At 44.1% G+C, this 17,684-nt stretch overlaps 1 protein-coding gene across 2 annotated transcripts in view; it reads right to left on the bottom strand.

Moving 5' to 3' along the window:
• Positions 1-2,502: 2,502 nt before the first annotated feature.
• Positions 2,503-17,684, bottom strand: part of btbd11b (BTB (POZ) domain containing 11b) — a 124,673-nt gene continuing 109,491 nt past the window's right edge. Inside the window, exons 6-17 of one of the 2 annotated variants that reach the window (XM_064951581.1) lie at positions 17,158-17,247; positions 15,596-15,697; positions 14,527-14,620; positions 13,680-13,815; positions 13,233-13,465; positions 10,420-10,598; positions 8,088-8,193; positions 6,628-6,730; positions 5,522-5,603; positions 5,010-5,078; positions 4,600-4,713; positions 2,503-4,269 (exon numbers count right to left, since the gene is read on the bottom strand). In XM_064951581.1, the coding sequence (XP_064807653.1) occupies positions 4,060-4,269; positions 4,600-4,713; positions 5,010-5,078; positions 5,522-5,603; positions 6,628-6,730; positions 8,088-8,193; positions 10,420-10,598; positions 13,233-13,465; positions 13,680-13,815; positions 14,527-14,620; positions 15,596-15,697; positions 17,158-17,247 (1,518 nt within the window). In that variant the 3' untranslated portion in view covers positions 2,503-4,059. The remainder of the gene's footprint in view (positions 4,270-4,599; positions 4,714-5,009; positions 5,079-5,521; positions 5,604-6,627; positions 6,731-8,087; positions 8,194-10,419; positions 10,599-13,232; positions 13,466-13,679; positions 13,816-14,526; positions 14,621-15,595; positions 15,698-17,157; positions 17,248-17,684) is intronic. The other variant, XM_064951582.1, reaches the window with a different exon arrangement.

Consider the following 17,684-nt stretch of genomic DNA (forward strand, 5'->3'; position numbering starts at 1 on the left):
CAACAAAATTCTGGAGCTAGCTGTTTTCAAAGAGGGGAACAAAAACCCATGCCTCTCAGGCTGCCAGCGCGTTCAGTGCCAGAGGCATACAGCCTGTGAATGACAAAGAGGGGAGAGGAGAGGCGGAAAGGAGAGGAGGAGGGGAGAGAAACAAGGAGAGAAGGGGCTCGCGCTAGGGGCAGAGATAGATAGGGCAGACCACCTTTCCCTTCTGTCCTTCCACCCATCTACTCACACACCCAGAATATACAAACACATTTTAGCTAATACACAGTCAGGCCCAGATACTTGGTCAAACACACGGACACACACAAATTCCATAAGGTATGGACACACACACACACACACACACACACACACACACACACACACACACACACACACACACACACACACACACACACACACACACACACACACACACACACACACACACACACACACACACACACACACACACACAGCGAGAATAATCTCATTGTTTCAGTTAAATAACTCTGGGTTCTCCCCTCTAGAAGTTCCCCCTGCTCCTTGCCATTGCCTCACCAACAGTTGCTAGCTACACTTCACAGTCCAGTAAATCAAATTGTCCGGCAGTGCTTTAGAAAAGAGGAGACAGAGAGGCATTTGGTTCACGTGATTTCATGCCACATCTGCAACAGCTAATCTGATGGAAAGTTTCCCCATAATACTTTTCCCTGAATTACATCCTTTTGAATATAATTAGTGTGTGTTTAAAGTGTTTGTGTGTGTGTGTGTTTAAAGTGTGTGTGTGAGTGTGTGTGTGTGAGAGAGAGAGAGAGTGAGAGAGAGAGAGAGAGAGAGTGAGTGTTGGTTCCCGCAAGTGTTGATTCCATTCAGACTCTGAACAAAGCAGTATACTCTTGGTTTAAAATTGTTCCTGGACAGCCGTTTCCATGGATACTCTTCAACAACTCCTCCACCCCTCCACCTTCCTCCGTCCCCTCTACACACACAATTCAACAAACGTAAGACACAGAATGGCTGCTCAGTCTCAGTAAAGCATAGGCCTTTAGTTCAACACAGTACCATTCTGTGTCTATGGTCACAGCAGAGCAGAGTTGTCGATCTATCATGTCTGAGTTTTGAAGAAGTTTGAAGCCGTGGAAAGTAGAATAGAATATCATGTAATAGAATCCTTAAATGCCCCATAGGTGAATTTGCATGGCAACATAAGTAGGCCTACATACATCTTGTGGGAGAGGACAAGTTCCTCTTAAAAACCTATCTATCCTGCAAATAGAAAAACACAAAGAGGTAACTAACCTAGAGGGTCCTTATAGTCCTGCCATGTTGTACACATGAGGCGTAATGGTTTTATTTTTGATTCATTATGTTGTTTGGCAGGCCAGATACACTTGGCTGCTGCTACAGACAGACAGACAGACAGACAGACAGACAGACAGACAGACAGACAGACAGGCTGGCTGGCTGGCTGGCTGGCTGGCAGACTGGCAGACAGACTGGCAGCCAGCATGGTGGCCTCAATTTGATAATAAATAACATCCAACTGCACAATGAATCTAAACAATCTGTCACATAGACAGCCAAGGGAGAAAACACTGGAGATGGAAAAGAGTAGAGTTGGGAGTCCATTATGCAGCAGTTCATTGATGCTATAGCACTGTTCCGTAAAGTAGAACCACAGATTATTGACTAGAGAAGAGAAGAGCGGAGTACAATGACACGCCTGTTTTCTCTGCACTGCTTTTACAATGGCACTGATTCTCTCTTCTCCCTTTTAAACTCCATGTCTCTTCTTTGTCCGAGTGTCTCTCTCTTCTCTCTGACTGGCTGCCTCTCTCTCTCTTCTCTCTCTTTCTCGAATGCTGACTACTTATCTCTGACCATTTGTATTCTCTCCCTCTAGACACAGAGTTACTTTGCTAAGAATATCACAATCCTGTTTGTATACTGCCTTATTTACACAGTGCATTGTATGTGTTCCCAGCATTGAGTCCTGTCTATTGGGCTCCAGCAGTGCTCTGCAGACATTCTAGCCCAGGATCCAAACTGATATGCCCCCTTTCGAGGAGTGAGATGATAGTGAAAGGGATCATATCATGTTGGAGACCAGGCAAAAGGCATTCACATCTAATGATCACAGATGGGTTGAACAGTTGCACAAGACAACGTTGTCAGGATTGTATTCTAAGGCTACATCCTGATTTTCCAAACTTCTCCCAAAGTGTGCACTTGCGCACTCACTGTCATGGATTTAAACCCATTGGATTGGCATAAGCATTGGCTGGAGGCAGTTTCCACCACTTTTAAATCCATGACTGGAAGACTGCAAGTGCACACTGAGAGAAGGGTGGAGAATTGGAATGCAACCGAAAACTCACTCATTCTCTGTAGTACAGCTTGCTAAGTGTGTGGTTGTATCACAGAGCCAACTCCCTAGCTGGGATCGAAGACAACCATCCAAACCTTCCGCCATGGGGGATCTAGCTAATGACAGAACACCAGAGGGCAAATCCACAGGTTCCAACAACAACTGGAAAACATTTATTTAGGTTTGAAGTTTTCACAGGAAAAAGGAAAAATAGTTGAGATTGTTGTCGAGCCAAGAATTGTACCAGTTGAGAGAGGATTCATATAATTCTTTATATTAATCTTTATAGAGGAAGTCACACATTTACATGTGGTTTCACAATGTCTGGAAAACACAAAAGACGCTTCTCCGGTTTAAGATTTAAGACCCTGGTAATATTTTGAACCAGGCCCCTAACCATAAAATGTCTCAGAGTACATGTGCTGATCTAGGGCCTGTTTTAGCCTTTTAGATCATAATGAATAAGACGAAACAGACAGGAGGGCTTGATCCTAGATCAGCACTCCCACTCTGAGACACTTTTTGAATACAGATCCAGGCCCTTCGTCGTTCTCCCCTGAAATGAAGACACCAGTACACTTCTACACATTTAGAGATTCATGCTGACAGTATCACTCCTCTACCCCTCCCACTCCCTCCTGCAGTCTCATGCCACTCTTAAACCAAACGGAACACAAACAAAACAGTCATTCTCGTGACATGCAACTTGAAACATACAGAACGATAACACATTGAAAAGAAGAGCGTTTTTTTACAGCAATATTCAATGGTGAGACGCATGAGAAGAAACATCTGTAGGATATATACATTAACTTACAGGAAGAGCCAAAGCTCTGTGTTTTATTCACAATATTTACACAGTTCTAACAGCGGATGAAGGAAGGAAATGTGTTCCTGCGTTCTCCAGCTTTCCCAAACGTAGCTTGAAGAATTTCCCAATACCTCTCTCCTTTGCATGACTCCCTTGAAAGATATGAACACATTACAAACAGTATGTCCATATATCACGTTACATTTAACAGACCTAGGTTCAAATACTATTTGAAATCATTTTACATCCCTTTAAGAACTGGGCGATTGACCTTCCCTGTTGCAATGGAACCAATATATTAGTCGCAAAAGTGCAAACCCCACCCATCTGACACTCGAGGCAGACTAGATTTCAAAACGTATTTGAACCCAGGTCTGCTCTTATGTTTAGTTTGGCTAGGTCCAGTCATAAATAGACTATAAAGCTATGTAGGATTGCAGAACAATGCTAAGAAAAGTACCAACAACGATTCTGTCCAGAATACAAGTGGACAATGGCAGGTTTGACTGCAGTCTGGAGACTAATTTCAGGGAGCGAAGCAATGTTGACTGGAGCTTTACAAATGATCCCAGACACACACACTCTTCTCACTGGGTCTCAGTGATATAGTCCCACTATTGCTTTGATCAATCAGCTTTACTACAGCTCTACAGAAATGTCTGAGGTTCCAGCGCTGTCCACTTTGCCTAACTGCTCGGACCTATAGGCTCAGTAGGCTGCAGGGGAATGGCAATGACGTGAGTCAGCACAGCAAGTGATTCAATAGCATTACTGTCGATTGTGGTTCAGTACAGGTATGTATTGTACTGGGGACAATGGTGACAGATAGACAGTTCCAGTCCCAGTAGCAGCTCAATCAATCAATCAATCAACCAACCAATCAATCAACCAATCAGACGATGGAGCCCTTGGAGGAGGACAGGTGGATGGACTGGATGCGGATGCCCAGGGTCTTCTCCAAGTCCAGCAGTACGTTCGTGGCGGGGCTGCCTGGAGGCGTGTCGTACAGCAGCGTTTTGAAGGGCTCTAGCTCAATCAGCACCACCATGTTCTTCAGGAAGTAGCCCTCGATGTAGGCAGCCAACTCTGGGGAGTCCAGGAACTGATAGAGTGAAAGGTTTGAGAACAGATGAGTGTTGCCTAGTTTGAGATGTATGCCAAACCTATTCATTTTTGCTCACACACACACACATGCCTACAGTGCGTACTGCAGCAGCACAGACAAACACAGACACCGAGCAGGCAGGCAACCACAGGCAAAGATTTTTACACATGATCACACGCACACCTACGGCCTCACACACACACACACACACACACACACACACACACACACACACACACATGGATAGACAGTAGACATGCACATGGCAACCCCCAAACCCAACCATCCACATATACATCCATTCTCAACTCAACTCGATCCTCTCACCTTGGTGTGGCTGTAGATCTCCACACAGGTTTCTGTGTTGATGTTCTTAGAGCAGATGACCTCACAGTGCCTCTGCAGCGCCTCCAGCTGGAAGAACTTGGCCGCTGACAGCAGCTGCACACACCAGAAAAGAGGAGTTATAGCCTGGTAGCATCTATTTGTGGTGCCTTAACTCCTGACCTATGGTCACAACGACACAAATCTGGGTCCAGGCTAGGTAAAGTATTACATGTTGTTGGACATATATCGTATTACTGCTTCTCACGAACTGTGACAAATAGAACATTAATCTTCTCATATCAGGTATCTACATTGATGCATCCATATCAGTCTAGGATTCACTGCATCGTAGAGGTTATGACTCAGCACGGCTGACAATGTCCAGGAGTGAGCTACTGTACCAGTCTTACCTCCATAACCTCTGTGTTTCTGATGTGCAGATGCTCCGTCCCACCGCAGTACAGGTATTGCATCACCAGCTGTAACAGTAGTGAGAACTGACGTTTACACAACGTTCATAAAACCTAGACTCAGTCGACCTGGAAATGGATTTGTCATGGGAAATAATGTGGGTTCTTTTTTTTTTTGTATGAACAGTCCATTTTGAGAACGTATCACAACATTGTATGATCTATGCAGGGCCGTGCACAGACCTTTAAAGGGGTAGGTGCTCCAAAAAAAAAGGGCACACAAACTGTAAATTACACATATTTAACAATGACTTGCGGGCAGTGGGTTCAGCGCAACAATAAAAGGGCACTTTAGAAACTGGAAGGGGAAAGTGGCATGTGGTCTGCACAGATAGAGCCCGATCTGTGCATGTGTCCGGATCGTTTCTGGATCTATGTATCGATATGATCAGATTGTAAGAGGAAAACAGATATCTAAGTAAACAGAACGGTCGTTTTCTCTTTGAACATACCAGGAATATGTTGTATTTGACGTGGCTGATTTCAATACATGTGTTTTCAGCAGCTGGTCTGTTCGCCAGAAGAGACTTAAACCTTGAGGAGAGGAGCGAGAAAGACAGAGATAAATACAAACCAGATAGAGAAAATGAGGAATTAGAAACCTTATCTTGGTTGATATTACCGTCGTAAACCTTGATTCACAATCGTTTCAATCATGGTCTTTACACTTCACCAATGAAAACCGTAATCACTGTTGTGATCAAGTCATACACTGTATTCTATGGTACAGAGTAAAACACAATGACTGAAAAAAACGGTGTATTTACGGTATAGAGAATGTAATGGTTCCCATCCATTTAGATATGATCCAGGTTTTTACAAGGCCCTTCACACATACCACCACATCTCCAGAACACGTCAACAGAGCATTTGTCAAGGACATCCACCATCTTGTGACAAGTCCTCACTCACTGTATGACCTATCGGGTCAATCATCCTTAATGACATGTGACAGGATCTGAAGTGAGAGTATTCTTAGGGTCCCAAAGGCCGGAGAAAATGACATTATGGATCAACGCACTGACAATATAGACACAGTCTCTACACATATTTGCAGTCAGTCATATTGTTCATCATTGTGTAGCCAATGTGCAATCGCTGTGCGTGTGTGTGTGTGTGTGTCAATGGTGTAAGCAGAGTACAGATGGCGCAAGTATCCAGATCTATATGGTGAAACACAAGCACATTTGAAATATAGGGATCAAATGACCTCGGCATTAATGGTTTTGAGTTATGTATGGGTAGTTGGGGACAGGAGTGTTTAGTGACCTGATCAGAAAAGCTCTCACTTTCCCTCAGATAGATTGGGGGGAGTTTATACCTTTTCACTTACACTTATCCAATCATTTCAGATCTAGGGGCAAGGGGAAATGTAGGAATATGCCAGGATGCAGTTTAAGCCTATCCAAGATTAGAAATCATGATTGGAGAATCTCTGTTGAAAGTGTGTTTTAGTCCAGGACTAGGTTAATCTGTGTCCAGAAAACTTGCCCTGTGTGTCTGTGTCTGTCTGTGTGTGTGTGTGAGAGAGAGAGAGAGTGCAGTGCAGCGTTCTGACCTGCCGGAGGCGGTGAAGAGCAGGACTTTGTGGGCGTAGAAGGGCTTGCCCTCCACCAGGAAGGTCACATCTGACATATCCTTGTTGTTCAGGAAGTGAGGGTCTGGAAGGCACACAGATTCATCATGTATTCCAAGTCACTTCTGAATACCCAGTGTATTACTATCTTTAGCCACCAGATGGCACATGTCTATGTTCATGTGAATCTGTGCAGTGTGATACACTATATATACAAAAGTATGTGGACACACCGTCAAATTAGTGGATTTGGCTATTTCAGCCACACCCTTTGCTGACAGGAGTATAATATTGAGCACACCGCCATGCAATCTCCATAGACAAATATTGGCAGTAGAATGGCCTTACTGAAGAGCTCAGTGACTTTCAACGTGGTACCCTTTCCAACAAGTCAGTTCGTCAAATTTCTGCCCTGCTAGATCTGTCCCGTTCAACTGTAAGTGCTGTTATTGTGAAGTGGAAATGTCTAGGAGCAACAAAGGCTCAGCCGCAAAGTGGTAGGACAAGTTCACAGACAGGACCACCGAGTGCTGAAGCGCATAGTGTGTAAAAATGGTCTGTCCTCGGTTACAACGCTCACTACCGAGTTCCAAATTGCCTCTGGAAGCAACCTCAGCACACGAACTGTTCATCGAGAGCTTCATGAAATGTGTTTTCATGGCCGAGCAGCCTAAGATCACCATGCGCAATGCCAAGTGTCGCCTGGAGTAGTGTAAAGCTCACCACCATTGGACTCTGGAGCAGTGGAAACACCTTCTCTGGAGGGATGAATCACGCTTAACCATCTGGCAGTCCGATGGACGAATTCGGGTTTGGCGGATGCCAGGAGAATGCTACCTGCCCGAATGCATAGTGCCAACTGTAAAGTTTGCTGGAGGAGGAATAAGTGGCTGGGGCTATTTTCATGGTTCGGGCTTAGCCCCTTAACTCCAATGAAGGGAAATCTTAAAGCTACAGCATACAATTAATGACATTCTAGACGATTCTGTGCTTCCAATTTTGTGGCAGCATTTTGGGGAAGGCCCTTTCCTGTTTTAGCATGACAATGCCCCCGTGCACAAAGCGAGGTCCATACAGAAATAGTTTGTCGAGATCGGTGAGAGCACAGAGCCCTGACCTCAACACCATTGAACACCTTTGGGATGAATTGGAACGTCAACTACGAGGACAAATCGCACAACATCAGTGCCCAACCTCACTAATGCTCTTGTAGCTGAATGGAAGCAAGTCCCTGCAGCAATGTTCCAACATCTAGTGGAAAGCCTTACCAACAGAGTGGAGGCTGTTATAGCAGTGAAGAGGGGACCAACTCCATATTAATACCCAGGATTTTGGAATGAGATGTTCAATGAGCAGGTGTCCACATACTATTGGTCATGTAGTGTATATGTAGAAGTCTAGCTATTGCTGCAAAGTGTCAACGTCCTAATTATAGTGCTCACCCAGGCGTGAGGTCTGTTTCCTCTTGATCTCTGTGAGTTTGGGGATGGGGTATGGCCCGTAGCACTGGGTGAAGATCACTGACAGCTGCTGGCTGATTACCTCATTCTGGAACATAACAGACAGGAGGGGTTAGACATCAGACTGGTTTTATACACTCCTACCCACAATACATGGGTATTTAAATACAACACTCCATACCCAGTCTCTCCCAACACCCACAATCCATTAGCTGGTCGGAGGTCAGCGCTTATGCGAGAATTTAGTTCTGGCTTCCGAGATTACTCCATACCCATAATTTAAAAGGCATATTCATGTAGAGATATCCACTACCACATTCACTAACAAATCTTCAAATATCCCAAGTCACAAAGGCGACTAACTGATCAAGCACAGTAGCTCACAGTCAACCATTAGTAAAGGCCACTAGCAGACATCAGGTGACCCACACCCTTTATCTGTGGATGGGGTGAGTATCACACTGATGTACTGTAGCTATAATGCTATTGTATGTGCTGTATATCCATGTGACGATGATAAACATAATATGTCGGGCTTGAGTGTGAGACGTCTCCAGGGACAGAATGGGCTTCTCCTGTTGGGGGGTGTGTCTGAGTCACTGCGTTTTGTACTAGAGCCTATGGGAGAGAAGGTAGAGGGGTAGTAGCATGCACACACCCGTCTCGCACACTCGCATGCATACATACACGCACGCACACACACACACACGCATACACAATGGACCGGTGCGCTTTATAGAACAATTCCCCTATGTATTCAACTAATTTGCCTCCCTGCACCACGCTAGCATGACGCCTCCAACATCAATTACCAGCCACTTCACTCCACCAGGAGGTTCATGTGTTTTTTTAAACTTTCCAGGCAGAGGCTGAGCTCTCGTAGTTGTACAAACAAAAGCTATTAAAATGTGTCACATGGATACCTGATGTATACTCTCCTGAGAGACACAGAAGAAATACTGAAACATAACACAGGCAAAATCTCATATCACATCGTGAACAGAAAAACAAATGTACAAATGTTCTCTGTGTCACTCCCTCTCTGTTGTGTGTCAGCCTTCCCTTGTGTGTGTTAAACAAGGAGAACAAGGAGGTGTGAATAGACTGGCACACACTCAGTTTGGCTAGAGGAAGATGAATGTGTTCTACCTTGAAGTCACACATCATTAGCAGGGATATGACAGGACAAACAGTGACGGGGTCCCTGGGGTCTCAAAGAGATGGGGTCACTGCCTCTGCCATAGATCAACCCTGACAGGGACAAGGGTGGCTGCTGGAATGGGACAGGAGAGGGCAATGTGTGTCCATGTGTGTGTGTGTGTGTGTGAGTGAGTGAGTGAGTGAGTGAGTGAGTGAGTGAGTGAGTGAGTGAGTGAGTGAGAGCATAGGTGTGTGTGTGCTTAAGTGTGTCTGTGTGTATGTGTGTATTTGTGTGTGAGTGCCCATGTGCATGTGTGTATTCATCTGCTCTCTCTCTCAGCAATAATGCACACACCCTACTACATGACAGGCCAAAAGTTAGATTGGAAATGAAAGGCATTCTATTGTGAGACTCAAAATAGGAGATTCTAGTTCTAATATATTACAGAGATAATCTGTTGGATCTAATGCTGCAGTGAATCTTGAGGAGAAAAAGAGAGGAGGTGGGTTTTTCAAGAATGGGTACTAAGTTATAACCGGAGGGCATAAATCATAAATCAAGGCACTAATTGAAATGGATTGGGCCTCTGGGTGATTCTGTCAGTCACTGTGAAGCTACGGGCTGTATTACATAATCACAGGAAGACAAATAGGTTGAGTTCCAAATGGAACCCTATTCCGTATTTAGTGCACCACGTTTGACCAGGGCCCATAGAAGGAAATTAGAACAACTATAGGTTATCTCTTCAAGGTCTGGCTGTGAGGCAGAGAGAAGACATGATTATCTTCACTGTCAGGAGAGAAAATGAGACAAAGAGGGGCACATGGAGATGGAGACACGGGACAGAGAGTGATTGTGTGTTGGGATCTGATGACAACCTTCACATTGTGAATTGCCCTTTGAAATTCCTCTAATGTGTGTATTTTTGGTATGATCTTCCTGCAAAACTAATTTCCCTACGCAACAAATTAGGTTGAAAGTTGACAGAAAGTGGAATGTGGATATGGAGAAAAGCAGAAGGCAGACAGTGACATATGCGCCCGACTCAGAGTAAGGGTGCTGATCTAGAATCGGTTTTGCCTTTCAGATCATAATGAATAAGAGGTGGGACCTGATCCTAGATCAGCAATCGCCTGAGACACTTTTTGAATAGAGGCCTTGATATCCAGTCACCTTGCTGGCTCGTAGGATCTGAAACAAGAGTGGCAGGCCGTGGGTGATGAGCTCCTGTGTGTACTCCTCCTCCTCGATACAGCTGAACTCCTTGAGCAGGCCCTGGATCAGTGGTCTCCGGTGCTGCAGGAAACATGTCCGCAGAGACTCCAGCCAGGTGTGCAACGTCCAGGGGACTCCTGAGACACACCAAGAGGCATTATGTATTAAAAAAACGTTCCAAATGGGTTCTTCGGCTATCCCCATAGGAGAACTCTTTTTGGTTCCAGGAAGAACCCTTTTTGGGTTCCAGGTAGAAGCCGTTTGTAGAAAGAGTTCTACAGAACTCATTTGTAGGAAGGATTCTACATGGAAGGCAAAAGGGTTCTACCTGCAACCAAAAACAGTTCTTGAAATGGTTCTATGGGGACAGCCGAAGAACCCTGTAGCCCTTTCCTGCAGTCGATGACCAAAAGCGCCGTCTTTAGCCTCATGGGTGGAATGTTTAATAACTCAATAATAACGTCTTTTAAAATTTAAACTGGACGAATATCCGGTGTTTCTATGTCAAACAGTTTTGTTCTATTTCTGTCTTCTGTGAATTACAGTACCAATCAAAAGTACTCATTCAAGGGTTCTCTTTATTTTTACTATTTTCTGCATTTTAGAATAATAGTGAGGACATCAAAATTAGGAAATAACACATATGGATTCATGTAGTAACCAAAAAAGTGTTAAACAAATACAAATATTTTTTATATTTTCAGATTCTTTAAAGTAGCCACCCTGACATCTTTGCACATTCTTGGCATTCTCTCAAACAGTTTAACCTGGAATGCTGTTCCAAGAGTCTTGAAGGAGTTCCCACATATGCTAAGCACTTGTTGGCTGCTTTTCCTTCACTCTGCAGTCCAACTCATCCCAAACCATCTTGATTGGGTTGAGGTCGGATGATTGTGGAGGCCAGATTGACTCCATCAATCTCCTTCTTGGTGAAATATCCCTTACACAGCCTGGAGATGTGTTGGGTCATTGTCCTGTTGAAAAACAAATGATAGTGGGACTAAGCCCAAACCAGATGGGATGGCGTATCGCTGCAGAATGCTGTGGTAGCCATGCTGGTTAAGTGTGCCTTGAATTCTAAATAAATCACCATAAGTCACCAGCAAAGCACCCCCACACCATCACACCTCCTCTTCCATTCTTTACGGTGGGAACCACACAATGCGGAGATCCTCCATTCACCTACTCTGCTTCTCACAAAGACAGTGGTTGGAACCAAAAATCTCAAATTTGGACTCATCAGACCAAAGGACAGATTTACACCAGTCTAATGTCAATTGCTCATGTTTCTTGGCCCAATCAAGTCTCTTCTTATTATTGGTGTCCTTTACTAGTGGTTTAACTTTGCAGCAATTTGACCATGAAGTCCTGATTCACGCAGTCTCCCCTGAACAGTTGATGTTGAGATGTGTCTGTTACTTGAAATCTGTAAAGCATTTATTTGGGCTGCAATTTCAGAGGCTGGTAACTGTAATGATCTCATCCTCTGCAGCAGAGGTAACTCTGGGTCTTCCTTTCCTGTGGCGGTCCTCATGAGAGGCAGTTTCATCATAGCGCTTGATGGTTTTTGCGACTGAACTTGAAGAAACTTGAAAGGTTCTTGACATTTTCCGAGTTTTGACTGACCTTCATGTCTTAAAGTAATAATGGGCTGTCGTTTCTCTTTGCTTATTTGAGTAGTTCTTGCCATAATATGGACTTGGTCTTTTTCCAAATAGGGCTATCTTCTGTATACCACCCCTACCTTGTCACAACACAACTGATTGGCTCAAACGCATTAAGAAGGAAAGAAATTCCACAAATGAACTTATTTGCACACAAGTTAATTGAAATGCATTCCAGGTGACTACCTCATGAAGCTGGTTGAGAGAATGCCAAGAGTGTGCAAAGCTGTCATCAAGGCAAAGGGTGGGTACTTTGAAGAATCTCAATTATATTTTGATTTGTTTAACACCTTTCTGGTTACTACATGATTCCACATTGTTATTTAATAGTTTTGATGTCTTCACTATTATTCTACAATGTAGAAAATAGTAAAAATTAAGAAAAACCCTTGAATGGGTAGGTGTGTCCAAACTTTTGACTGGTACTGTATCTTGTCAATAAACTACAAGATCTTTGCTTAACATTATAGGCTTTAAGTGGCTGAAGTGTGAGTGATTGAAGTGAGAACACACTAAGAGCTCAGTGCAACTAGGAGACAAAAGGGAAACAAAACACAAGGTTGTTACACAAACAGCCAGGCCTTCATTCCAGTGGGAAAACGACAACAACACAGGCAGAAAATCTATAGCTAACCTCATGTGACTGGGATGCAATGACCCCAGATTATTAGATTTCTTAGATTACAATCTATAGGGTGTGAATGTATATCTAGTATACTGACAAAGGCTGCACGTATCTATACTGTAACTACTGGTGAAGGCCTACAGAATGTATATGTTGTTTAGAAATAATAATGGGTGAAAAGTCAAACATCTGTAGATCGTTTCCTGTTGCAAGGTCACAGACATGCAGTTGACAACTTGACATGTTACTGATCTGGTCTATTGATTGTTTGTTGAGCCTCTATACCAGAGGAGGCTGGTGAGGGGAGGATGGCTCATAATTATGATTTAAATGGAGTGAATGGAAATGAAACCATTTGTTTGATACCATTCGTTCCGTTCCAACCATTAGCCTGTCCTCCGACTTAAAGTGCCACCAGCCACCACTGATCTATCCTATATAGATGGACTATCCCAATAAAGTGTTACCAAGTTTGCACTCACCCAGGCTGCGTATGTCGATGGTGATATCCACGTGTCCGTGTTCAGAGCTGTGGTACATGGCCTCTCTCAGGGCCTTGAGCTTGGCCTTGCCTGTCCGGACCAGGTCCAGCTGGGAGGGGCTCCTCTCCTCCAGGCCCCTCTCCTCCTCTGTCCCCTCAGCCAGGATCTCCTCCAGGGACAGCACGTCCCCTTTTCCCTTCTCTGTCTGGGACAGCAACTTACGGAACACGTTCCTGTACGTGGAGGATAGCAGACAGAAATATTTGTTAGTAGTGACAGTTGTGATAATGTAGTGATAATGCAAGGTATGATGATGTCAACACAAAACGATGCAATGTGAGTGTGTGGGGGAGGGGGGTGTCTGGTGTGTGTGTGTGTGTGTGAGAGCGTGGTTTGAAAGATGTGTTTTCTCTGTAAAGTGTTTTGATCATACTATGGAAGTCTTACCTGTGTCCATGTGCTGCTGCTAGACTGTAGGAGTTCAAGTCTCCCTGAGGGGCTGTAGAGATGCCATTACGGTACATAGTTCCCACCATGGGGTCTGCTCCCCGCTCCAACAGCAGACTGACCAGCTCAAAGTTACCTAGGGGGAATAGAATGTTGCCTGTCAAGTTCCGGGTCAAGTTGAGCTGAAAATGTGTGTATGAGGGTGGTTTGTTGCAGATGTTATGTGAGTGTGTCAATCCATGCATGTGTACATGAGGCCGTAGGTGTGCTCTTGTGTGTGTGAACATTTTCGCTAGTGTGCCTACAGATGTCAAATCTTAATTTGACCACATTTTTGTTGCTGAGAAGTGTGCAGGAAATGCAAACTTGTAGTGTATTCAAGGTTAAAAAGGCTTCAAAATGTTGTAATTTCCACTTAAAAATATCCCAATTGACTTTCCCTAATGAAAAATGTATCAACCCCTACAAGAAATGTCCATTAATTCAAATCCACATAATAATTCACATTTCCTGTTGCTTCAGGATTATTCTCCTACTGTAGCAAAGTAACTCAAATTAAGATCCTACATCTGTATATCTGCAAGGTGTCTCTGTGTGTGTGTGTGTGTGTGCGCATGAGTATGCTAGATCTCCCAGAAAAAGAAAACTTATAACAGTGCTGAATTATTTCCCCAATGCGGGGCCCTGAGATTTCTCTAGGCAGGTGGTCAGCCCAAAATCCAGGACCTATTCATAACATCCCACTGCATATTGTGATTATTATCAGCAGGGCCATCATGATGTAGGCCACATTGGTTGTGCAAGGTCGGCTGCAGGCTGTCAGAGGCATGCTGTTCCAGTAGTGTACCTGCAGCGGAGGCCAGCTGTAGCGGGGTCTCTGTGTAGTTCTCCATGCCATCCTGTAGGGAGCCCTCTACGTTGGCCCGAGCATCCAGTAGCAGCTGTGGAGGGCAGTGGGTGAGGCAGGGTTAAGGCAAGGGGGAGAAACGAGGAGTCAGACTTATCCTCACTCTCTGAAGGGTTGGTATGAGCATCAGTGGCCCATCACCAAGATAGACTCAGACAGCACAACCTGAACCACATACTGGATAGTACAATTTTACAGCCTGGCAGAACAGATGGCTTGGGAAATGGAGTGTGAAATTATGGAACTGAAAAGCCCCCAACCAAATCTGACTGAACATTACAGGTGCTTAGGGAAAGTTCTACCCTAAAGAGCCTGAACACTAAATCTGCATTTATTCAACCACAAATCCTGTTTTTCTTCTTTCCGCCCATGTGATTTCCATGTACTTCCGAAACCCCTCGATGAGGATATGGAAAAAGTCCCGCTACACCTTTTCATTGAACAAGTAGAGCTAATTAGTTTTAGCAGTTCAGTGGAAAGATCGTTGCGATGTTGGTCCATTGTGTTTAATAACCATTAGCAATGTGGACAAACAGATTGTCCTGTTTCCATTAAGTTAATGCAGTGTGTGCTACGTGCACTTCAGCAGGAGGAAGTAGAGAATCACACAATCGTTCAAACTAGTACATTTCATTTCAACCAGTTTCCATTGGGTTTTCAAGCTCAGGTCACTCAGCATTCAATGACATTTAATAGAAATTACATACATAGGATTAGGAGAAAACACATTTTAGCTGTTATTATCACCATTTATGTCATGATAATAATAACCATGACACCAAGATTGGGGTCAGTTCCATTTATATTTAGTCAATTCAGGAAGTAAACCAAACCTCTAAATCCAATTTTTCTCAAAGCTTTTCAATTAAGATTTAAAAAAAAACATTTTATTCCTGAATTGTCTGAATTGAAATGGAATTTACCCCCACCCTGCATGACACTATATGATGCACAATGAGAGGTGAACAGACAGAAAACACAATGAGGTGAGAAAGGATGACATCACTACCTGCACAACAGGGACATGTCCGTGTAACACGGCGAAAGTGAGAGGTGTCCCCTGGCGCGTTTCGGGGTAGACTGAGGGGTGCTTGTGCACTGTGTTTGGCACCTGGGAAGTCATCAGGGAGGTTCAGGGAAGAGAGATATAAAGCCATTAAAATTCTAGTCTATGCAGCAAAGACAAGCAACTAAAGGAGGGTGTCTAAAGGAAGGAGAGCTGGGTCGTATTCATTAGGCACCAAACCGGGGGAGGGGGGTGATTGAAACAGGGAGGGTCCACTTGGACTTACAGACAATAAAAAAAGCTAACTTTTGTTTTCTGCTCGCTTTTAAAACTTTTTCCGTTGCATGCCCTAATGACTACGACCCTGAGGTAATTAGCTAGTTAGCCTGCGGCAAAAGCCGACATCCTGCAGATTTTGTTGCTAAACCAACTCAGTCGATTCTGTCTAATTCTGCTTAACAGTGTAGTACTCAGATACTTTCCACTTTTCAATCTTTTCCAGCCTTGGTCTGTCTGTCTGGAGTCCAAGGCTGACCTAAGTTGACCTAACCTCAGTAACTAGACCACATTTCCTCTCAGGCAGACAGTCAATCAGGGGTTGAGACAACAACTGGGAGCACATGAATGTGAGGCTGTGAGCAGAGACCCGTGAACGAAGCACACACAATTCCCTCAAGCAACTCTCAGAGTCACTGAAGCGGACACTCATTTTGAGCTTTTCTCTAATTGACTTTTCTCAAATTTGCTTTGCTTTAATTTACTTTTCCTGACCTTAATTACTCTGAGGATACACAGAGGCAGAAGTAACACATGTTTATTCTATTTGACCTGGTGTGTGCAGTTCTTCAGAAATACCGGAAGCAACAAACAGTGTCCTGTTGCCTAATCAATCAAAACAGTCACGTGCTCCATTTAACTTTATTTAGATGAATCATTATGACCTCATTGCGATGATAACGAGCGCTCAAAATAACCAATGACATAAACCATCCTCCGCCTACTGGAGTGTTGTGTTGAGTGCTTTGTTCTGGGGTTACCACTATCATGGCCGACATGAATTCTGACGTGATGGCTGGTGGGTTCCACAGTCATGAGGTGACTCAACAAGACTAGGACTAACAGGCATAGGCCACCATTACATGTAACTAGGCTAAACCAAAGATCCCCCAAAGCTTACCTGAGAAATGCCTCAAACATATAGTATTTAATGTTCTCTTTTCAGTCTTTGTACCAAAGGAATAGCTAAAAGGTGAGCTTACAGTTATGTCTGTGCAATTCAACTGTAAACAGTGTGTCATTAAATTGTGTACAGTAAACAGCATGGCGGCCCGTGCCTCATGATTATGACCGTACCCTCTTCTCACTATACATACAGCATGGCAACAGGAGAGGAGTGGGGACAGATGAGGGACAACACAATCTGGGTTTTCTCCCATCTCACAACACATAAATTGGAATGATCACGCCAAACAAGACAATGACCATAGGAGTTTGCAAGACAACACAAACAGATCTGGGAACATACATATCATTCTAGACAACATGGTGTTGTCATCATCACTGACCTCACTGTTGATGTCTGCTCCAGCGTCCAACAGCATCTGGACCATGGCCTCGTCTCCTCTCACACAGGCGTACATCAGAGGGGTCATTCCCTGATGTACATCAGAGGGGTCAGGGGTCGGAAGATACACTGGTCACATTACAGTTAGGGTTTTGTTTGACAGATAGTCCAGATGTTCAGGGTTATGTTAGTTGAATAAAGCAGATATGAAGCAGATGTCAAGGACATCATTTTTGTATGACAGTGGATGGCTGCTTTACACTGTGAGTTTGACCATCTGGGTTCGAATACGCAGAGTTTCTCCTGTGCCCCACAATACTGTGTTAGCTCGTGGAGCTAAAGCCTAGGCATTACCTCGATGAGCTAACACAATTCTTCAGGTCTTAGACAAGGCTACTACTCATCATGCGAGCGTGGTTCACCAAACTACCGCAGATACATGAGCACAAGTCAAAGCCATCAACACATGGCAACAATCCTCAGCTTGACCTGTATCTGACTTCTTGGATTTGCTTACAGCACACTTGG

This window comes from Oncorhynchus masou, chromosome 31 (genome assembly GCF_036934945.1).
Source record: "Oncorhynchus masou masou isolate Uvic2021 chromosome 31, UVic_Omas_1.1, whole genome shotgun sequence".
Classification (NCBI taxonomy): Eukaryota; Metazoa; Chordata; class Actinopteri; order Salmoniformes; family Salmonidae; genus Oncorhynchus; species Oncorhynchus masou.